The sequence below is a fragment of the Ceratotherium simum genome, chromosome 4 (genome assembly GCF_057802395.1).
Source record: "Ceratotherium simum simum isolate JZ-2026a chromosome 4, ASM5780239v1, whole genome shotgun sequence".
NCBI classification, from domain to species: Eukaryota; Metazoa; Chordata; class Mammalia; order Perissodactyla; family Rhinocerotidae; genus Ceratotherium; species Ceratotherium simum.
The window spans coordinates 21,023,106-21,047,346 of NC_141903.1; the positions used below are offsets into that span (position 1 = coordinate 21,023,106).

A 24,241-nucleotide genomic window follows, 5' to 3' on the forward strand; every position below is an offset into this window, starting at 1 on the left:
AAACATGCAAAAGCATATTAATTTTAGTATAAATGGGATCACTTTACATGCTGTTCTTGAACCTGTTTTTTTTTTTAACTTAACAATGTACAGTGCATATCTTTCCATGTAGGTACATCCATATTCGAGGCTGCAGAGAATCAACGATATAGCTGTATTTGCATTTACTTTACCTGGTCCCATACTGAAAGGCATGTCAGCTGTTTTACATATTTTGGTATTATAAACAACACTGTGATAAACATCCCTGTACATATGTCTCTGCAAAGTTGGTTTATTTCCTTGGGATATACTCCCAGGAGATGAACTTCTGAGCCAAAGGGTATGCACAATAAAAACTGAATACATACGATCAGATTGTCCTCCCAGAAAGCCCATAAAATGTAGACTGGCCACCAAAAGTATCCGAGAAGGTCTATTTCCCACACTTTAACGGGCGACAGGCACAGCAATCTTCTAATCTTTACCATCCTAACTAGTAAACACTACCTCTCATCTTAGTTTCCATCTGTAGTTCTTTGACCACGCATCACTTCAGGCGTATTTCTTATCTCTTTTAGCCTTTTGTTTTTCTCTGTTTCTTATGTTGCTTTCCTTTTGCCCATTTTTCTAATGGAGTGAGCCCTTTCCTTTGGATTTTTAAGAACGGAATGAGTTTCTAATCATTTCTGAAGAATAACTTTTGACAGAGATGAATTCAGGTGGGAGGATGGGGACAGGGAAGAACACGCACGTGAGGAGGACCAAGGCTGCCGTCCTGCTCAGAACCACTCCTGGAAGCACCACAACAGACACCGAGCGGCAGCTCCAGGGACGGGGAAGACGCAGGGAGTCAGCACCCACCTCGACAAAGGCAAACTTCTCCTCACTGGTGTAGTTGTAGCGTGTAGCTCTCTCATACTCCTCCGCCGTGCCAGGGCAGTCCTTGTTACAGAACTTGTCTGTGGGGTGAACCAGCTTCCAGGAGTACTGTGGAGAGAGGAAACAATCCAAATGCCCATCAACAGGTGAACGGATACACAAAATGCGGGGCATCCATGCATTTTGGCTGGAATATTATCCAGCCAGAAAAGAGAAGGAAGTACTGATTGGTGCTAAAACACGGACGGACCTTGAAAACATACAAAGTGAAAGAGGCCCGACACAACAGATCACAGACTATATGATTCTACCTATAGGAAACATCCAAACAGGGAACTCTGTAGAGACAGAAAGTAGACCACTTAGGGCTGAGGGGATAGGGAGTGGGGGATGATCACACAGGGTTTCTTTTTGAGGTGATGAAAATGTTCTAAATTTGACTATGGTTGCACAACTCTGTGGATATACCAAAAATCAACAAATCTATATTTTAAATGGGTGAATCGTATGGTATGTGAATTATATCTTCATAAAGCTATTAATAAATGAGCGCTGGGGAGAGCCAGAGGCAGACAGATTCCAAGTGAACAGACATCTGTCTGGAGGGAGTGGGGGGTGGGGGGTGGGGCCCTTGGCCCTGGGACACCTACCACCTCCATGACGTGGGCGCTCCACTTGGATAAGAGCTGCAGGCCCCGCAGAGCGAGGTCGAAGAGCTCACGGTACTCCTCGTCCGACTTCTGGCTGTCCAGCCCGGAGCCCGTCACCACCTGGGGAACATCGGCTGTCACCCTCACCGTCGATGCTCTTGGCACTTTCACACATTATTTCAGTGATTCTCCCAAGACCACTACAAGGGAGGTGCTATTAGTAGAACCCCTTGACAGGTAAACTGAGGCTCAGACAAGTGCCTTCCTGAAGGTCACGTGGCTTGTAAACGTTGAGGTTGAGGGTTCAAACTCAGGTGGTATGATGCCAGAGCCCTACTCACAACTACCCTGGTATATCGCAGAGCAGCGACTTTCAAACTTTTCTGACTGCAATTTACAGCAAAAAGTGTATTCTATACAGTGACTCAGGAACATATACCTACCTAGAGATACTAAATATATCCATGAAACGACATTTTTCAAGAAGTAACTTTATTTTTAATATATGGGATTTCTGATTTTCTATTTTATTTCATACAACAACGCTAATCACAAACCACTAAACTGATTTCACAAATCATTAATTAGACATGACTCACTGATGGGAAAGCACCGTGGAAGACAAACATCTATTTGTATGTATAATATTCCACAATGAAATAGAATATGTATGCATGTGCATATGCACGAATACATGTGTATACATGTATGCATGTACATACACATACATACATAGAGAGCCAGTCATTATTTGTGGATTCTGTATTTGTGAATTTGCCCACTCAACAAAAATTTATTTGTAACCTCAAAATCAATACTTGTAGCACTTGCACAGTCATTCGCAGACATGTGCAGAGCAGTGAAAAATCTGGGTCATGTTCCCAGCTGAGGGTGAACAAAGCAATGCTCTGCCTTATTCTTTCATCTCTCAACTGTAAACAAGTGTCCTTTTCGAGGTCTATTTAGTGCGGCATTTTTAAATTTTTGTACTTTTTACTGGTAATTTCACTATTTAAAATGGCCCCAGTGTAGTGCTGAAGTTCAGCCTGGTGTTCCTAACTGCAAGAAGGCTATGAAGTGCCTTATGGAGAAAACCTGTATCTTAGATCAGCTTTGTCAGGCATGAGTTAGAGTACTGTTGGCTGTGAGTTAATGAATCAACAATATATATTACACAAGGTGCCTTTAAATAGAAAAGCACATAAAACAAAGTTATGTACTGATCGTCTGATGAAAACGTTGAGACCAGGGACTCACAGGAACCTAACCCTGCATCTCCTCTAGGAACTATGGTTCAGTATTTGCTAATTCAGAGTTTGTGGCCACTTTATAGAGCATAACTGCTGCAAATAACAAGAATCGTCTGTATATACATATGTATGAAGCATATAATTTAAAAAAAACTTTGAGCCAGATTCATTCTTAGACCACACCAAAACTTGACAAGGAATGAAGGAGGCCCTTGCACTTAAGTTATTCCCATAGCTTTAGGTCACTGACTGGCACATATGGTTAAGAAAGCCAAAGGTTTAGGCTTGACCCTGGTCCATGTCCGCCAGGAGCCCTCCTAAGAATGCGGGCCACTGGACTAATGACCACACCACCTACATTTGTCTGACTATCCTCATTTCAAATATGTTGCCCTTTGACCAAAGACATTTTCCAAATTAGGATTTGGAAAACATGAGCACTATGGCTGCCATCCACATGGTAGAACCAGTGAGCACAAACGGGATACTGCAGTTATCCAGGAGTGCCAGGGGATAAAGGAATTCAAATCAGGGTACCCATGTTTGTTAAACCAACAAATACAGTTCTTGGAAGGGTTTATATGGGAAGAGATCCAGAAGGACAGATAAAGCCAAATATTAACCATAGTTGGCTCCGGGTGGTAGGATTTTACATGATGGATTTTCCCTTCTTTGGCATATCTGTATTTTTTCTGAGGTTTGTGCATTGATTGTGTTTCCGTATTTAGACAAAAAAATTTTTCAATGCCAGTAAAAATGTAATTAGTGGCATCGCAGGAGATTTTTATGGCCTTCTTCTGTCGGCTTATTACAATGATCATTTATTATTGTGTAGTTTTAAGATCTTTAGATGGTGCTATGAGCATGAGTGTTGAGAACTCTGTTTCTCTTGCCAGCCAGGGTGGAGATGGCTGGATCATATACAGCTAGAACAATGACTGGGCCATTACTATCTGCTGGGCATAATGCATGCTCCATGTATCCTAGGGTTTAATCCTCTCAATGAACCTTTCAGGATACTATTATTACTCCCATTTTACAGATGAGAAAACTGAGGCATAGAGATGTTGAATAACTTGTGAAGGTCAGCAGCAGAATTAGAATCAAACCTAGTTCTGTCTGGCTTTAAAATCCATGCTCTTGGCCATTCTGCCTTCCTGCCTCCTATGTGTGTCCCCTCACTCCTGCTCTCCATTATCCCCTGTGAACATTTCCTTCCTTGTTGGTCCTTACCCCTTCTCACACTGGGCCCACACGGGGCTCCATCCCAGCAGCCTGAGCGAGCTCACCTCACTGTTGCTGTAGCGAGCCAGTTCGGAGATGAAGCGGATGTGGTCATCCCGGATCTGAACCATCTGCTCACATATGTTGTACTGGGGGCTGATGCTGCTCTGGGTGCATGTCCACCTGGGCAGAAAATCGTGAGGTCGGATGGGTCCTGGCCTTAGGCGCCTGGGCGGGACAGGCTCTTTCTACTCACTAGTTGCTCCTGGTGCCCAGCCAATGTGGCCAGCTTCCCTGGGTGGAACCAAGAGGTATCCCAGGCACCAGCAAGAAAGTCTGCTAAATCCCAGGCCATGGGGACTGCAGGCTGAGTGGAATAGCCCTTCCTCCTTCTCTAAGACCCAATCACAGGCTTTTCTAGCTATCCGGTGTCTACAGTACTTACCAGTTATATGAGCGAGGAGGAATACAAAAAGTTGGAATCCAAGCAAAGAAAAAGCAAGGTGGGCGGCCTCCCAAAACCTGTCTACTGACTCTGACAGCGCTGATATGTCCTGTGGTTGAAGCTGGCTTTGGAGAGGGCCTTGGGGAAGGCACCAAACCTAAAGGGGAAACCTAAAGGGACTGTGCCTCTTTTTCCATGGTGACCTGGCAACACGGAAGCACCATGGTGAGGGACGCCATGATCATTGGGAGAGGCATTTCTGGTATGCGCACTCGTGCGCACTCTCCCTCTCTTTCCGCCCCTCTTCTTCTTCCCCACTCCTCTCTTCTTTCTCTTCAACTCTTTTTTGAAAGATATCATTGGGAAAACCATCTTAAATTGGAGGGGAAACGAATGAATGAAAATCTTTACTCTCCTTCCCCAAGAGAAAAAAGACAGCGCCCTTCATCCTCTTCTGCCACCCCGTGCCGGGTAACCCCGTAGACAGACTCAAAGCATGGGCACCAAACAAGGCAGATAAACGTTTTGGAAAGAACTTAGTATTTCAAAAGGAGCCCTGAAATGGCCCTCATAAGACTACACAGAAGGTGACAGACTTCCTCATCCTTACACTCTGGCATTACTTTTACTGCTAGCTACTCACGTAGGGATGGGGACATGATCACTTGAACCTCTGACACCCCACCCTGGCCCCTCACTGTTTCCAACCAACTTCAGGTGGTCGAGAATTCACGCAGGAAACCTGAGGAAGAGTTCAGCATTCCCGACTCCATGCTTTTCCTGAAAAACCTCCCCACACACTGGCAGCCAGTGGGTTATGAAGAGACTAGACCAGCTTTCCTTGGTGAGGCTCATTCACAGGGGCTCAAGGCTGGTGAACTTCAAGGACACTCCATTTATATATTTTTAAGACAGTAACACTCTCACCTCTCACTAAAGGGTCAGCCCCCTCCTGTACAGAAAAGTCAGAGTCACTCAGCTTTGGGGGAGATGCAGGCAGAAGAAACCTCCTTAAGACCTCAAAGGTCAAAGGGGTGGCCAAGGCTGTAGCAGGATGTCCCCCAACTTCCATGAGGCACTGACACCCCACACCTTGGCATAGATTACCTAGGATGGTGGTTGATAAAACGAGCTAAGGGGAGGCCGTCAACCCCCTTCACAGTTGGAACCGCAGGAACCATACACTCAAGGACATACTTACTGCCTGGACACAAAACCTGAGGGGAGAATCGGGGTGATGGAGAGCAAGGCCGCCTCGCTGCACCTGACCTCCGAGGACCGCCGTTCCCGCCCCACGTGGAGGGAAGGACTCGAGGCGTCCACTGTGGGGCGGGGCTCCCCGCTGGGCCGGAAGGGGCGTGGCCGCGCTCTGAACACTTTTGAACCCTGGCAGCAAAGGGGGGATACAAAAGGGCTCGGAGCACCCCACGCTGCTCCCCTCCAGTGTTCTGACGGAATCCACCTGCCCAGGACTCTGGGGAGGGAGGAGGGGCTGAAGTGGCCCCTCGGCCCCCTGCCCGGGCTGGGCGTCCTCGCGGGAGCCGAGAGACATTACGGCAGGCACTCACTTGGACTTGTTCTCTTCATAGTGAGCACTGGTCTTAATGTATCTGGCCAGCTCTATCTGCATGTCGCCGAAAAGGGGCACCACCTGCAGCTGCTGCAAAGGAAGCAAACATAGCGCGTGAGATGCCGCGGGAGGGAGGGGCGGGGGGCTGCCTTCCACCAGGGGAGGCAGGCTTCCAAGTGCCTCTGGGCCGACGCCTAGCTTCTGCTTCCCATGATGCTACCGTGCGACCCTGGAACCCCAAAGAGCCCCAGCCAGTGTACAGGTCCTCCCCTGCCTCCAACCAACCCTATGTTCCCGCAGCGGAGCCCAGAGAGGCAGAGTGACTTGTCCAAGGTCACCCAGCAAGCAGAACAGATGAAGGATGAGGGCCAGATGGCCTGCCTCCCAGCCAGGGTCCTCTCTGTTCTAATTTTCCTTGGGTTAGAGGGCTCTTGCTGCTTCAAACTCTGGACTAGGAGTGGGTACCTGGATGCTGCTGGCTGGGTATGGCCTTCCTGAGAAACTCCACAATGGGAAATAATTGAAACCTTAACACCTAACACCAGAGGGCAGACAACTCCCATCCGAAGACCAGGACAAGCCAAGGGGAGGCTGGTATTTATTGTCTACTTCTGACGCACTAGGCACTGTGCAAATTCAGGATTTTTGGGCCAGTGAAACTATTCTGCATGGTACCATGATGGTGGGTACGTGTCATTCTGCATTTGTCAAAACGCAAACAATGTACACCAAGAGTGATCCCTAATGTAAACTATAGACTTTGGGTGATTATGATGTATCAATGTAGGTTCATCGATTGTAACAAATGCACCAATCTGGTGGGAGATTTTAACAACGGGAGAGGCTGTGCGTGAGGGGGGGCAGGGGGTATATGGGAAATCTCTGTACGTTCTGCTCAATTTTGCTGTGAACCTAAAACTGCTCTAAAAAATTGTCTATTAAACAAAACAAAGACCAGTATCTCACTCCATTCAATAACCCTGTGAGGTCAGTACTATTATCATTCCCATTTCACAGATGAAGAAACTGAAGCTTTGGCAGCTTAAGTGATTTTTTCACCAAGTCAGACCAGTCAAAGATCCAGGATTATAACCCAGGGCTCTGACTCACCTATGTAATCCCACTGAATCCTTTAGGGAACCCTCTAAAATAGACACTCTGAGCATTTGTATTTTTCAGGCTGGGGAACTCAGTTTCTGGGAGGTTTCATGACTTCCCCAAAGTTACCCAGCTATGAAGTGGCAGAGCCAGACTAAAACCCAGGCCTGTCTGGGTAAGGGGGAGTTCCTCCATTCCACCCCCATCTCATTCATGCTGACTCAAGGCAGAGGCAGGTTTTGCAAGGGTCTCCCAAGATGAGCCCTGTTTTCATCTGGGCCAGCTCCAGAGAAAAGTGAAAGTTTCAGCCTCGAAAAGAAGCAAAGCCAAGCCAAAGGATGCCTTTTGGTGACTTATTTTCCCCTTAATCTCGAAGAGTTGGTGGGACCCTGGCCCAGCCTAGTATTCCCTCCACGCCAAACCTTCAGGGGGTTCTACTTTTCATGTTACGCCTGGTTTTTCCATGTCTGACCTCTGAGGCTCCACTTGATGCCTGAAGTGCCCAATGCTGGAATAAACTGACAACACGGAATTCAATTCCAAAGTAGGAAATCCCTTTGTGAAAACCTCAAAGGCTTAATTTAGCCATGAGTTTTTCTTTTTCAAGGTTTGGGGCCAGAAGATCACATCTCTGAGGCACTGGATGATGATGGACATTGATGGGGCATTCTGCCCAGAGGCAGGGGCAAGCTGAGGTGGCCTCAGCTTTTTGCAAATGTGAATCAATTTAAAATCGAGTCTTTAAATCCTGCTTCTGTGATCTCTGATTGATATTAAAAATTAAAGCAGGTGCTGTCTTCTGGGATACACCTCTTTCTTTAGATGGCAAGGGATTTCAGGAAAGGGAAAAAAGCAGTATGCAGGAAGAGTCGTAAGGCCTCCTGGCTGAATCCCAGCTAAATCCTGAGACTCAGGAGCATGTCTGACTTTCATGGGGCAGCCTTCTATAGTGTGGATTCCCCTACCGAGGGCAGCTGGAGGCCCTGTCATTCCTTCTCCTCCTCCTCTCGGAGTCTTTAGAGCTACAGCTCAATCAACAAGCCCCACTGTTTGCCAGCTAGTTTCATTCCTTTCCCCACAGAGACCACCCCTGGGTGCCCCACCCAGCCCCGGCCCCAGGTGCTGACCTTAAAGAACTTGTCAATTTTGCTGAGGTTGATTCTCTTCTTGGCATCCAGTTTGTAAATGTTACTGACATTTCCATCCATCAGGTAGAGACCAAAACCCATTACCTGGAGTGAGAAGGGGCAGAGCACAGAAGCAAGTCATATCCACCAGAAAAGCTTCAAAAACCAAAAATGGTAGGTCTGTGCATGTGTGTGTACACACCTTGTAGAGACATATTCTATTATAAAAACCCGTGTGTCTTCAAATAAAGAAAGGACACATAGGTCTAATTTCAACCAGAAATTGGATTTCTGTGAAGAAATGCAGACGGCCCTTTAGTACATCATTACAGCGGCCACTTCTTGAGCCTTTACTATGGACCAGACTCCATGCTTAGGGTTGTTAATTTAACAGGCATCATCCTTAACTCTCACAACAATCTTAGGAGTCAAGTTCTACACAATAACTTTATTATATAGATGAGGAATTGGAGACACAGAGAGGTTAGACAGCTTGTCAAGGTCACACAGCTAGTAATTTCCAGAAACAGGATCTGAACCTGGACCTGTCTGACAACAACGTTTATGAACTAAAGAGCCTTCCCGAGAGAAAGGACTGAGTCTTGCTCATTGTTGCATCCCTGGGGTCCAGCACAGCACAGTCACTTGATAAATACTTGATAAATGTTGAATGAACATGAAACTATTCATCTCTTTCCCCAAGGAAACTATAACAATGTAAAGATTCCCGAGGAGCCGCTGGTGACTTCATTAAAAAAAGGAACACATTTTTGCCTGACAATGCCCTGTACGTAGGCTGACAGGCTGACTCTTGATATTCCAGCCCATTAACAGTTTTCTGAACGCTGGCTTGTTTTGCTCCTTTTGTCAAATGTACAGCGAGCCTGAAGGGGACCCGAACAACCAGGCTAAAAGCAGCTTCCCTTGACTCACAAGTGCTATGTGTCCGTGGGTAAGTCACAGCCAACATATAAGGGAGTGGACTAGAGGACTCTTAAGGTCACTTCCCCCCTTAGTTGCATTTTGTGCTTCTGCCAAAATTTTCCGTTAAGGGTGAATGGCTCCCCCTCGTGGCATCAGAGTTCACTAACACAAACTGCAGAGAGACGTGAAAAGCAAAACTGTTGGAGACCAGATTGAAGAGGGGGAGAACTCAGAGAGAAGAAGGTTGGGAAGCCAAAGCGTGGAAGGATTAAAGGCAGGTGAGAGAAAAGCAGGGTCCGAGAATTTGATGGCAGCATCTACGAGTGCTGGGTGGCCTGGAATCAGTCACCTAGTTTGTGGAAGCAGCAAGACTGAGGAGAGCTACGGTAATTTGCCGGCAGAGCACTTGGCAAGAGAGGCCACTAGACTTTGGGTGGGCGACGTCTCTGGATTTCTGATTGCGCAGAGGAAGCCAGAGTGAACAAGTCACAAAGCTACACTCTCCTGCAAACTTCACCGAGGTGCTATGGAAATGTAAAGAAAGGAACACCAACAGGGCTGGATTCTTAGGGGGCCCGAACAACCTTAGAATAGAAAGAGTGACATGGAGGAGAGGAGGAAAAAGTAAACTACCAGGGGAACTTGAAAAGGTGAGGTTCTGGGGAAGAAAGAATCAAAAGGGGCTATGTAGTGTGGATAAAGAACATGGAGAGGTTGTTTCTTTCCGTGCTATTGCTGTCAGAGAAATCAGAAACAACCTAAGCAGCTAACAGTAGAATAACGGCTAAAAAATGAAAGCTCATCCATATGACATTATTTAGTGGCTGTATAGTACTCCAAATACACTTATTAAATGGGACAAAAATTATACATACACATAATCTATGTATATTGCATATGCTGAAAATATATAAGCTTAGAAAAAATTAGAAGGAAATACATAAAAATGCTAAAAGTGTTATCTCTGGATAGAAAGATTGTGATAAAATTTTTGTGCTCTCCTGTAATTCCAGATTTTCTACGATAATAAATATCAATAATAATTTATATTAATAATTAGAAATTATTAATATAAGAAAATTAAAATAATATATTGCATTAACATAATATATAAAATAATAAAATATATTAATAATCAATAATTACTACTCGATAATTTAAAAATGAACCTTGTAAAACTAAGGAAACAAATGTAACCATTTTGGCAAAACAGAGCAAAAGCTTGAAGATTTTGTCTTCCTTTTGAGTCGGCAATTTCTTCTCCAGGAAGTTTGACTCGACAAGTGTGTGTACACAAAGGCTGTGCTACAAATGTGTTCAATGCAGCTTAGCAAAAAAATATCCAACAATAGGGGATTTGTTCAATAACAATGTTCCCATACAATGGAATACTCAGCAGCCATTAAAAATTACATAGCAGAAATGTCCTTAATGACATTTGGAAAGGTGCATGTGACATATTAAAGTAAAAAAGTCAGGTTACAAAACATTATGTGCAGTAAGATCTGTATCAATGTTTAAGTAAGAAAAAATAAATATTATTTTTTAAAAAGGATTTTAAATAAGAAGGAAGTTGAGAGGGCAAGCCCAGGCCCGGGGTGCGTGACGGCGGGAGTTGTACCTTGAGGAGCATGTGCTTCTCGCTGGGGGTCAGGTACATCTTGTTCTCGTAGTAATCCACACAGATGTTGACGATGTCAGCCAGCAGCTCCTCATAGCCTGGGATCACTTCCAGTTGCTGATGGAGACACTAAACAGCAGCGCCACCCTCTGGTTAGCCCCCTCCTGCATCCTCCTCACCCACACCAACGCAACGCAGAAGGTCCACCGCTGGGCCAGCGGTGACAGTGCATGGCCCGCTGACTGCCCCAGGGCGAGGGGAGCCTGCATCCTCTCCTCCGCTCCCCACAGTGGTTGGTCACAGGTCCTGCACATCGGCCATGGCAGGGAACTCTCCCCCCTTGGTGCCCTCCATTTTATCTCCTGGCAGTTCCAATGGTTAGACAGTGCTTGCTCGGGATGAGCTGAAAAGCAGTTCAACTTTACAGAAACAGGCCTGCAGTAATCTCAGCTTAGTTTTGAGGGTGTGGACTTAGCCATGACGTCTCCTCAGAAGACGGCGGGAAGAGCCAGCCCAGTGGAGGAGAGCTGGGCCAGTAAGCGTCCCCCTCCTGGCAGGACACAGCAGTACAGAAACACTGCCCAGAAGAGAAGGGTCTGAGGTCTCCACCTCAGGCCCTTTCTCTCCAAAGGGACAAAGTGGGCCCCTGCGGGGTATCCAGTGGAGGGCACTGCTGCCGCTCTCCATAGGCAACATGGGGCTGAGGTGTGGGGCTGAGACTCCAGGGAAAAAGCTGGAGCCTCAATGCTGAGCAGCCTTCTGCACGAAACCAAGAGCAGGAAGGGCCCCATGAAGCCAGCGGCATCCCTGAGAGAGATCTGAGCCTAAAAAGCTTTCCAAGATGGAGGCCCTCTCAGTTTTGGCCTGGGTCCTGCTGAAATTCTTGCTGGCGCCTGTTTAGGTTGAACTGACAGATGAGCAAGACAGGTCACATGAAGTCAGGTCACATGGGAGCCACAGCAGAATGGGGGTGCCCTGGCAAAGCAGTGGCAGTCATAATAGCTACATCTTCTTATGTCCTAACTGTCAGGCTCTGCAGGCTAAGGGCTTTTTATACAGTATCTCATTTGCTTCTCACAACAGTCCTGTGAGATCGATTCTCATTAATATTCTCAAAATAACGGCCCCATGTTACCCATGAGGAAACTGAGACTTACACCTTGCCCAAGGTCTCACAATGGATCACTGGGGGGCATAGGATTAGAAATCAAGGCCATCTAACTCCAGAACCCATGCTCTCTCCATCTACACTGATGCAGGGGCAGAACATGGGCTGGGAAGGCTTTCGGAGAACAAATCTGGAGAGGACGAAAGGGAAGTCTGTGGTTGGGAGGTGAGACTTATGTCTGCAGCTTAAGTCTCCAGTAGGGCAGTGGGGACGGAGATCTGGACCGAGCTCCTCTGCTTATGGGCCACCCAGCCTCTAAGCCCCTGCCTGTGTCCCCGGATGCTAGGCCAGGCCTAACAAGGAGTTTGCCATCACCTGGGTGATCCTGTTGTGGTTGGCCAGGAACATGGAAAGGTTCTGTGACTCCTGGATAGACTGGGGGTCCGCCATCTTCCTCAGGAACTGTGCCGCCCTGAAACACAGGTGTTGCAGAGGGGATGCTCTAGCACAACCAGCTTGAACCAGGCCTCACGGGCTCCCGCTCCCACCTATCCCCGGAGTTACACTGTCCCCTGAGGTTAACGAGCGCTGACCGTCACAGATGACTCTAATGTCAAAGGAGAGCACGTTGTGGAGTCACTTCATTCGGAGCTGTTTACACCCTTGTGATAAGGGTACTTGAAATTAGGAGGCAAGAACACACTGAAGCTCCAACTCAGAAAGTATGAGGGCAGCTAGCATCCCACCAGCCATCCTTGTGCCTCGCAGCGACCTCCAGTGAAACTGCACAAGGGTCATGGAGAAGACTCGCAGGCAGGATGCTCTGTTTTGTTGAGTATTCTGTTATTTATAGGAAAACCTCAAAGTTTCTAAAGCAAAGTTCTGTATGGAAAACAGAAGTCTATCTAACTTAATAGATTACAGGTGAAGGGATGACGGGTGTGGGAAACACGCAGGACTTAAAGGGAGAAAAACACAGTGCCCTGGACTTTTCCAGCCTAACCTTGTGGTGGTGCAGCCGGTGTCATGATGGACTGTGAAACACAGACAAGACACCTGCCTTGCTCATGACCCTAGCTGGCCCACAGAGTAGGTCGGCTGTGACCACGATGGAAGGAGCTGGCCAAAACTGGGGAGAGACTGGGGGAAGATATGCTATGAGCTGTCTATATAATCTTGGCGGAAGCTGCCATTTATGAGTTGGCCTTGACATGGCGCTCTGGCTGCTGGACACGCCCAGTTTTCAGTTCACTCAGGAGGGTAAAATTTTGGGAATCAGTCTGTTGTCTACTTTCTCCAGTCACCTTGGAGCCGCAGGAGGATGTGGTCCAAGGAGGAGGGGTCCTTTTCATCAGTGACACTGAAAATCTTTCCCAAAAGATATGTCCAGATGCTTCAGAGCTCATCTGAGCTCAACAACATGGAGGATATCTGTTGCTTTTGACTGCCCTCTCCCCGTTTTGGGTGGCTGTGTCCTAATTTCTGGAAAGGAATGACCCCTCCCCAACTCTCAGTCCTTGTTTCTTGTGAGCTGACACTGACCCCACGGGTGAGTGCCTGTCCGATCAGAGCACCCCCACCTCACCACAGTGACTGAGGGAGGGGTTAGCACATGACCTGAACTGGAGCAGTGACAATCCTACTTGGGACTTTCGCAAATATATTTGCAAGGAGGAGCATCCTTTCCTTCCTTTGAAGCTGGGGTTGCTACGCTGGCTGGAGGGAAGCTCAGAGCTGCTGGAGGCCACCCTGGGGCACGAGCGTGCCTGAGAATGAAGCTGATATCAAGGAAAGTGGAGCCAAGAGGTGCAGGGAACCAGATCAACCTTGTCTGAGGACCTGGATCCAGGTACACCAGGACTTTTCAGTTCTGGGAGCCAATCCAGTATCTTCTTTTACATAAGCAGTTTGAATTGTCTTTCTGATTCTTACAGGAAATGATTAATGGAACCATTTTATGATTATCTTACTGGTCCTATACTGCATGGGACAACAGAGAATGCTGCTGCTCCACAGGTGGGGGAAATGAGGACGTGATTCCATCTTGAGACAGAAAACCCTGCAAAGACCCTGTTCTCTAAAGACTCAGCTCTGTATCTTATTCCTCAAACCACGAAAACAGATCCAGGCCCAAGACCGCTGTTTGGGGAATGGCTAGCTGGTGCCGGAGAAGGAGCCTGTTGGAAGGGTTCCATCCTCTTCCTCCCCTGGGCCACCTACCCAGGAGCAGGGGAGCGGGGAGGGTGCCCTGACCTCTTGTAGGCAGAGTGGTCATTCTTGACGCTGCACTTCATATTCTTCAGCTCGTCCAAGACAGCGAACATGTTGATGAACTTGCCCAAGGTCAGGAGGTAGGCCTCGGAGACAAAGTCCTTCCTCCGCTCAGCGTGGCACAGCCGCTTCACCTCACTGCAGAACCGCTCGATGGCCTTGCGCTGCAGGCAGAGGGGCAGTGAGTAAGGAAAGGGCAGGCTGGGGGGCGGCTCACTGCACTCTCTGGTGGGGAGCAGGGTCAGGGCTCCCCAGGGCCCAAGGCAGGGCCTGGGCACTTAGAGAGAGGCAAATCGGCCAGGACATCTTTCTCAGAGGAGTCCCTAAATCCAAAGCTGATTTCTAGAAGGAAGCCTGGGACCTGTCTGCAAGTGGATCAAACAACTCATTCATTCACCATGCCTCTGCTGAGCAGCACCATGTCTTATTCACTTTTGTATCCCAGTGCCTAGAAGAGAGTGGGGCATCAGACAATAAGGGGGTCGAGATGGAGAGTGAGAGGGACATTCAGAGAAAGAGGCTCATTTACCCAAAAAATAGATTTATTGAGCATTTACGACGTGCCAGGCATGTTCTAGGCACTGGGGTAAAGCAGGGAACAAAACGGAAAAAAGAGTCTTGACTCTAAGGAGCTTATATTCTAGTGAGGGAAAACAGAAAACAAAATAAATAAATTCTCTATGTTAGAATGTGATATGTGCTATGTAGAACAATAAAGTAGGGGAGGGGGAGAGAGAGGGAAGGAGGAGCTGTACATTTTAGTAGGAAGATCAGAGAAGAAATCATCAAGAAGTGACTTTTAGGAAAAGAGTTTGAAAGAGGAGAAGGAGAGGGAGGGATAACTGAGGGACGTGCATTCCAGGCAGTGTGAAAGGCCAGTGCAAAGACTCTGAGGCAGGAAAGTGGCTGAAATGGAGTGAGCACAGGGAAGAGCTAGAGACAGGGTCAGAGGGAGGCTGGGGCCACCGGCTCTTGCAGGCCACTGTGAGGGCTTGGGCTTGAACACTAGGTGAGTGGAAGAGATGTGGGAGGGTTCTGAAGCAGGATAACATGGTCTGAATTATATTTTAAAAGGGTCACAGTGGCTGCTGTGGTGAGAACAGCCCACAGGGGGCGAAGATAGAAGCAGGGTGCATAGTTGAGAGGTTACTGCATTTAAAGGTAGAATTGCCACATGACCCAGCAATTCCCTTCCTGGGTATCTACACAAAAGAAATGTAAACCTATGTCCACACAAAAACTTGTACATGGATGTTCACAGCAGCATTGTTCACAGTAGCCCCAAAGTGGAAACAACCCAATGTCCATCAATTGATGAATGAATACATAAAATGTGGTGTATCCATACAATGGAATATTAGTCACCAATAAAAAGAAATGAAGTATTGACACATGCTACAGCATGGATGAACCTTGAAAACATTATACTCAGTGAAAGAAGCCAGACACAAAAGGCCACATATTGTATGATTCCATTTATATGAAACGTCCAGAACAGGCAAATCCACAGAGACAGAAAGTAGATTAGTGGTTGTGTAGGGCTTAGGGGGAGAGGAGAGATGGAGATATAATGGGGTGATAGATAAAGGGTATAGGACTTCTTGGGGTGATGAAGATGTTCTAAAATTGGTTGTAGTGATGGATGCACAATTCTGTGAACTTACTAAAAACTATTGAATTGTCCACTTCAAATAGATGGATTGCATGGTACATGAATTATATCTCAATAAATTTGTTACCAAAAAAAGAGCAGTTGAACAACAACAAAGAGAGGCTACTGCAATAATCCAGAGAGAGGAGGAGGAAGAGGAGGAAGAGGAAGGGGAGTGGGGGTAGAGAGAGAGAAATGACTCCTTATATATAAGCTTCAATCCATGGGTCTGGGATGCCCTACCAGCCAGACATTTGTCTCCTTCAAAGACCAGATCAAGCCACACGTTCTCCTTCCAGAGTCTAAGTCCAATAAAACCTTCTGAGATAACAGAAATATTCCACATCTGCACTGTCCCATACAACAGTTCCTCAGCTACTGGCTTCTGAGCACTCAAAATGGCTGGTGCAACCGAGAAACTGAACTTTAAATTTTAATTAATGTAAATAGCCACATGTGGTTAATGGCTACTGTATTGGACAGCGTAGTTCCAGATTATTCCAGATCCTCCCTTCTGTAAACCTCTTGTCAGGAGGCCCTCAGTTTAGCATTTAGTCAGTTTATGGATAGTTTTTCTCTCTTGGACCCACCTTCCCAAAGAGATTTTAGGCTCCTTGAAGGCAGGTCCATGATGCTAATAACAGCAGCTGTGATTTGTTAAACCGACTCTGTAACTAGGGCCATACTTGGCCCTTCACCTCATTTATCCTCACCACGAACTGGTGAACTAGGCATTATTTGCAAGGTGACAAAACTGAAGGCATCAGAGATGTTAACTCACAGGCACACAGTCAGAATGTGGCAGAACCCTGGGTTCCTCTGCCTCCGAAGCCAGTGTTCCTGCCCTGGGCTGCACGCATTTGCACCTTCCCCAGACATTCCCATCTCCTGCCCCAGGAGGCCAGCGCTGAGCTGGGCACAGGGCGGGCATTTGGCCAGTGCTTTCAAGTCTACTTATGAAGCTCAGCTCTTCAGTGGGGCACGTGGAGGGCAGAGTACGTAGTATGACTCCCATCCCAGGGTACAGATTGGTTTTAGAGTGTTCAACCTGCACTCCTGAACTGCTTCCAACATAACCACAATAATCAACCTGTTTGGGTTATTTTTCCTCTGTCATTTCTGTTTAACCAGCTGCCCTCTTGCCTTTCATTCATGGAAGCCCTTGGCTCTCTTTTCCACTCTTCCTGGCTTCCCAGCTGGTCTCCCCGCTGTCACTCTTCCCCCCTCCCTCCTACCATACCTGTACTGCCCCCACCTCCCATGCTTTTGCCACACAGCAGCCAGAACATGGTTGTAAAACCTCAAATCAGATCATGTCACTAGAAACCTCCAATGGCTTCTATGGTGCTTGAATAAAATCCATGTATTCTTTTCATGACCTACTTCATGGCCTACAGTGCCCTATATAATCCGGTTCCTGTCTACCTTCCCAGCCTCACCTTGTATCATCCCCTCCTTCTCACTCTGCAGCCTCCTTGGCTTTGTTCTATTTCTTAAACATGTCAAGTCCCTCAGGCCTCAGGGCCTTTGCCTTTGCAGTTCCTTCTGCCTGAAACCCTCTTCCCCCGGGTCATCACAGCCAGCCTCTTTCTCATCACACGGATCTCAGTTCAAATGCCACCTCCCGAGAGGCTGTCCCTAAAGTTGTACCATTGTTGCAGACAATTTCCATCCCAGAGTTTTTTAAAATTTTATTCACAGCACTTACTATGCTCTGAAAATTACTGTGTATTGTGTATCGTCAGCCTTTCCTCCTACCCAAAACACACTCATATGCTCACTAGGCTGTAAATTACATGGAGGGAGGGGGGCTTGTCTGTCTTGCTCACCCAGGGATGTGTGAAAAAAAAAAGTATTTGCCAAATGAATAAATAACACGGCACAAAAATCCAGACCGCCGTGTCTAGAAGAGTGGGGGCCTTGTCAAGTCTCCTGATCCAGATCCACCCCTGACCCCTCACCTGAAAGTACATGAACTTCATGAGCTTGGTGACCTCTGGCTCCAGCACTTCCACAGTCTTCTCATAGATCTCCACTCGGTTGGGCTGCTCGTTGCATTTCACCTGTGGGGTGAGGGGGGTTTCATAGATCCTGGTTTGCCCAGGCAGCCCCAGTTCACACCTGTTGTCTTATTAATAGGGCCCTTTTCACTCTCGAATGCACCTCTTCTAGGATGATAAACGATATGGTCCCCCTGGTCAGAGGAGGCTGGGGTAGCCCTGTCTGACAGGTCTGACCGGGGCAGAACTGCTTCCCAGACATTGGCTGCAGGAAAGAAACCAGTTGGTCCTGAGAACTGACCCCCCTCCACTTCAGTCCGTTCTGTGCCCTGACCATGAGCTGTATACACATCTAGCTTAATCTGCAAGGTCTCCCTCCTTCAGCCCTTTCCCCACTCCTACCCCAGTGGGGCCCCACTGGATTCTAAACAGAGAAAAATGTTCCATCCACTGCTTCAGATGCACCTGGGGCAAAGCCCCTGGCCATGCTCGGGCCCATCAAGAAACCCATCTTCTCTGCCCAGTGGTTTTCAGCACATCAGAATCACATGGCAGATGTGTTCACAGCATGCACACCCAAGACTCCCAACAGGTCAGCCCAAACTGAAGAGTGAGCCAAGGCTGAGCACTACGTCAGTCTTCACACTGTTGTTTGGATAACTCTTAAAATGACAGTAACAAGCTAAATATCCACCTGTCAATGATTAAATGGATAAAATATGATGCATTTGATACAATATCATTATGTAACTCTTAGAAGGAATGAGACAGATCTATGTCAACTGACATGGAGAGTGGCTACCATTAACTGACAGGCGAAAACAGTTGCAGGACAGTAAGTGTAATTTAATCCCATTTTTGTTAAAACACAAAACAGTGTGTGTTTGTGTGTCCACATATAATACAGGCATAGAAAATCTGAAAGGGTGCAAACCAAACAGTTAATAAGTGGTTACCTCTTATAATAAGTGGGGGCTAGGATTGGAGGAGGGGAGAGGAATAGCTGCTGTTTACTTTACACATCTGTGGCTTGTTGATTTTGTTACAACGGGACCCACGAATTATAGGATGATGATGATGCTAAACATAATATCTGTGTACGTCAACATGAAAAAAGTCAGTAATAAAGAATTAAGTGGAGAAAAGCAAGCAGCACAACAATATATATAAGAAACAACACACTTATGTAAATAATAATAGTTTACAAAATAATATTCATGATATTCCATGAATAATAGGAATATTCATAATATTCAAGGAAAAAGATCTAGATGAATATGCAGTGAAGTGTCCACAGTGATTATGCTTTGGTGGGAGGTGCGTTTGGGTGGTGGGTTGAAGAGGTGGGGATGTCTTGCTTTTTAGTTTATACCTTTCTGCCACGGTTTGGGTGTCACACGGTTAGCATATACTGCTTTTGCAATAAAATATATTGAACAAATATTTTTTTAAGTTGTCAGCTTTATGGGAAGCTCTCCAAATGTCTTCAGCGTGCCCCTTGGATAAGAGGCCCTGCCTCACTCCCTGCCACCTGGAGAAGCTCAGCAATCTGGGTGGGGGTGCTGTGGAGGCTGGCAGCACCCTCTGGAGGGGCAAGAGAGCCACCCAGCAAGGACAGTCTCACCTGGGGGATGGCCCGGGAACAGCTGCGCCAGGTGTACAGCATGACCGCATACTCGTGCCCTTCCTCCAGCATTTCATTCTGAAAAGCAAAACACGCTCAGCAGGGAGAAACTATGCTGGTGCCACGAGGCTTCTCAGCAGCCCCCCAAATCCTCATTACTCACAGGGTGGTCTGTGGACCACCAGCACTGACATCACCTGGGGGCTTATTAGAGATGCAGAATCTCAGGCCCCTCCCTGGGCGTTTTGACTCAGATTCTGCATTTCAATAAAATTCCCAGATGACTCACACAATAAGTTTGAGAAGCACTGGCCTAAACTATTCTCAGACATCCAAGGGCTCTACAAGCAGGCCACATTTTTCAAAGACAGATGGCCATCTTAGAAAGAAGGAGGCAGATCTACTTGTTCCAGTAGCAAAAGTTGTGCCAGATAATACTGTTAGCGAGAAAATAAGCAAGGAGCAAAATAGTATGCACAGATGATAGGTTTAAAAACCAAACAAAGTAATAATAATGAAAGTATATTATTGTGTATTGAAAAATATTTTGGTGGAATATACACGAAGCTATGAATAGCAAGCTCTCCGTGGGGATGCATAAGCAGGGGCTTTCATTTTTCATATCATATAATACTATAATGTTTGCACTTTTATAAGAGCCCATGTTACTATTTCATAAGCAGGAAAATGATTAAGATCAATTTTTAAAAATAACATAGAGCAGATGGCAAAACCAACAACAGCATGAAAAATGAATCTGTAAAATAGAGTAAAGACTCACCTCACCTAGTAAGTGCGACTGTGGGAAGAGCCCTAAACTCAGGTCCAAATATCTGGGCTCAAATCCCAGCTTCATCACTACTTAGCCCTTTGGCCTTCAGGAAATCACTTAACCTAAAATTCTCCATTTGCCCATCTGTGTAATGACGATGACAGTAACAACCCTCAGAGAATTTTATGAGAATTAAACGGAATATACACACACACGCACATGCATGCTAGGTAATCTGTAAAGGGAGTTAGGAGGAGTATTACTAGGAAAGATAGTCTGGCAGTTTCTCAAAAAGTTAAACACAGAGTTACCATAGGAGCCAGCAATTCCACTCTTAGGTATATACTCAAGACAAATGAAAACATATGTCCACACAGAAACTTGCAGACTTGTTCATAGCAGCATTATTCTAATAGCCAAAAAGAGGAAACAACTCAAATGTCCATCAACTGATGAATGGTAAATAAAATGTGGTGTATCCAGACAATGGACTAGTATCCATCTATAAAAAGGAATGAAGTACTGACACATGCTACAACAAGGATGAACTCTGAAAACGTATGCTAAGTGAAAGAAGGCAGACACAAACGGTCACATATTGTATGATCCATTTAGATGAAATGTTCAGAACAGACAAATCCATAGAAACAGAAAGTAGATGAGGGTTTGCCAGGGGATGGGTGAAGAGAGGAACTGGGAGTGACTGCTAATGGGTTTGGGGTTCTTTTTGTGGTGATGGAAATTAGATAGTAGTGATGGTTGTGTAACATCGTGAATATATTAAAAAACACTGACTTGTATGTTTTAAGTGGTGAATTGTATGTTATGTGAAGTATATCTCATCAAACACAAGAAAAAAGATGGTCTCTTTTATAAATGTTTTTATCAATACAAAAATGAACCTTTACTGATTTATTTTTTATTCCACATATATCTATTTCATAATATTGTCCTCGTACAAGATCAGATTCAATTTGGAGTTTATTACTTTTTGTAGTTTTGTTTTCAACAGCAAATGTCACTGATGAGTCACACTTTCAGTTCTTAATTTAGACAATTTTTTAAATCATTAACATGTTGTCCTTGAGACCAGAGAGAACCAATATCAAGTTTGTGGGTCTCCTGCTGCCATTGTTTCAGAACAAGTCAAAAAACAGAAGTGACAGTAATATAGAGAAAAGGTGTCTACTTATTAGCACCAAACTGCCCACCAATAGATGTTAGTATTCCAACTCATTCATTCAATGAGAGTTTTACTGAGCACTCATGGGTCCCAGGCTCTGTGCTAGGAATAGAGCAGTGAACAAGAATAATGTGGCCTCTGCCCTATGGACAGTTCAGCTGACCATCAACCAGATTTGTTGTATGAATATGCCTGGAACACAGAGGTCAGGATGGTGTGGTGGAAAGAGCCCTGGGCAGGGCCTCAGGAGACTTGAGTGCTGGTCCTGGCTCTGCTTGGGCCCAACTGTTACCTTGAAAATGTCATGGTTTTCTCATTTGCAGGTAAAGAGGTTCTTTTTATCACTGGTTCTCAATCCTGAGCATATTAGTCACCTGGGGAACTTTGAAAACTCTGATGCCCATGCTGTGCCCCACCAGAACTAAATCATTATCCCTGGGAGAGGGGTCCAGGCATTTTTTTTTTAATTTTTTAAGCTGATTCTAACGTGGAGCCTAGGTTGACAGCTGCAGGACTAAGGATCTCTAAGGTCCTTTACATTTGTAAGATTCTTTAAGTCCATGACCTAAACCCAATGTGAGTTCAGCTCAAATTTCAGGGCTGGTAGCGGCAGACTGTACCTCTCAGCACTTACTGTGGACACTCAGCCCCCATCTCACCCCCAGAAAAGAACCCTTGACTATTCCACATAGCTGGTTAATTACACGGTTTACATACTTTCTCTTCCTCCTCCTCTTTTCTCTGGCTACCCTGCCCTTTGAGAGATTCACCATGCCCAAGTGTGGGCAGGAGAAACACAAGAAGATGGGCATCTAACAAAGCCACTTTGCTGCTGATCAGCTACTCTAGAGAAAGACTGAGCAAGGTACAAGGTGGAAATTGTTGAGTGAAGTGAGGTTTTGGTATTATCTACGAATGTCAACAGCACACCCTGTTCTTGAGCCTGTCTAAAACCGTATCAACACTACCCCCGTGTCAGCAGAATAAAGGGACTTTGCAGACGTAATTAAGTTAGAACCCTTGAGATGGGGAGGTTATCCTGGATTATCTGGTGGACCCAATGTAATGACAAGGGCCCTATAAGTGAACGAGGTAGGCAAGAGGGTCAGAAACAGAGATGTGGAGATGGAAGCAGAGATTGGAGTGCTGTGACTGCTGGCTGGAAGGGGGCTGAGCCAAGGAATGTGGGCAGCCTCTAGAAGCTGGAAAAAACAAGGAAACAGATTCTTCTCTGGAGCCTCCAGAAGGAATGCAGCCCTGCTGACACCTTGAGTTTAACCCTGTGAGTCCCACATCGGACCTCTGACCAAAAGAACTCTAAGCAAATAAATTTGTGTTGTTTTAGGCACTAAGTTTGTGATAATCTGTTATAGCAGCAATAGAAAACTAATACAATCCCCATCCAAACTGGCGCCCCCTTCTGACTTCCCTCTGGGTGCCCCTGACCTGGTAATTCTAGGAAACCGCAGTCAGCGTAGGTCCCATTCCCTCAGTTCCAGCACCCAGCTGATTGTTAAGCCAGGTGGAGTTAACCTCCGGAGTCTCTCATATCCATACCCTCTTAGCCATCCCCCATGCCGCTGTCCTCATCCAGCCTCTAATACCATCAGTGTAGATAACTTTAATGATCTCAACCAATTTATTCGCCCACTCATTCCTCCTTACAACTCATTCCACACATAACTAACAAATGAAACTTACTTCCCAAGCAGAGTTCTCTTCACATTTCTCCCATGCGGGGGACAGTATGCCCCAGGGCACTGAGGGGATAGGGCAGGGCACCAGAATGGGCTTAAAGAGATGGGTCTGACTGAGGCAGGGGGCTCTTGGAATAGCTGAGCACGTGCCCCCGGTGTGAGAAACTGCCCACAGCCCCTCCCACCCTGGCAGGGAGCATGTCTGTCCATGAGGGTCACAGAGACTTACCATGCTGGAGTGGACCGTAGCCTGCTCAATGTACCTTGCAATGCCTGTGACAAATGCATTCCTGTCCTCGAAGTTCGTGTCAAAGTTAGCCTGTGGGAATGAGAGGACAGGAACTTTCGGTTGTTGGAAAACAGGTCCAAAGTGGCTGGGTGTACAGGCAACAAATAGATGCCAACAAATGCCACAAGTTCTCTGTGGAAACCTATCTCCACATCACCCTCTCATCTTCCCCTCAAGAAATCCTACTCTGAATGACACTGGGCAGGAGCTGGCTACACACAGGGCCCGCATCTGCTTCTCACCCGTAGTTAATCAGGTTCACCCAGCAAGACTTGGACATAAATGCTGAAACCATACAAGCCCAAATAGCTGTGAAAAGTTAAGATGTGCATTGCTTTCATTCAGCAGTTGCAAAAATACTCACCTGAGGGTGCAGACACATATGTACAAGGATAATAATTGCAGCACTTTTTATGATAGAAAAAATTGGAAACCATCCAAATGTCCATTAACAGCAAAAGGCTAAATAAACAATAGTATATCCATACAATGGATTTGTAAGTACTAAGTGGTGGTTAAAAATAATGTGACAGCATTGTAGTGTTGTCATGGAAAAATACCCATAATAAATTTTCAGTTAAAAAAATTTTAGAGTAATAATAAAGTTTTTTAGAGTAAAAAAATCATAGAGTAATATATATAGTATGATTCCCTTTTGGTAAATATATATATATATTTATATACCATATATACCATATATATATGGTAAAAAGGTGGCTGTATGTTTATACATAGGCATAATTACAGGGAAATTTTTATTTGTTATACTTTTCTGTATTGCTTATAATAAAAAAGATATTTACATAATTTAAAAACTTAATCTGGGTTAGAAAATGTGAATAAACCAAGCTTATGAGTTGACCCTTCAGTGATGTG

General features: G+C 45.9%; 1 protein-coding gene across 4 annotated transcripts in view; it reads right to left on the bottom strand.

Moving 5' to 3' along the window:
- CYFIP2 (cytoplasmic FMR1 interacting protein 2) overlaps positions 1 to 24,241 on the bottom strand; it is a 133,315-nt gene that overhangs the window by 90,027 nt on the left and 19,047 nt on the right. For all 4 annotated transcript variants that reach the window (XM_004428593.3, XM_087429496.1, XM_014786143.2 and 1 more), the window contains exons 3-13: positions 23,306 to 23,395; positions 19,425 to 19,502; positions 17,762 to 17,863; positions 14,132 to 14,313; positions 12,254 to 12,350; positions 10,771 to 10,899; positions 8,226 to 8,330; positions 5,999 to 6,090; positions 4,051 to 4,168; positions 1,512 to 1,631; positions 844 to 969 (exon numbers count right to left, since the gene is read on the bottom strand). In XM_004428593.3, coding sequence (XP_004428650.1) covers positions 844 to 969; positions 1,512 to 1,631; positions 4,051 to 4,168; positions 5,999 to 6,090; positions 8,226 to 8,330; positions 10,771 to 10,899; positions 12,254 to 12,350; positions 14,132 to 14,313; positions 17,762 to 17,863; positions 19,425 to 19,502; positions 23,306 to 23,395 — 1,239 coding nt within the window. The remainder of the gene's footprint in view (positions 1 to 843; positions 970 to 1,511; positions 1,632 to 4,050; positions 4,169 to 5,998; positions 6,091 to 8,225; positions 8,331 to 10,770; positions 10,900 to 12,253; positions 12,351 to 14,131; positions 14,314 to 17,761; positions 17,864 to 19,424; positions 19,503 to 23,305; positions 23,396 to 24,241) is intronic.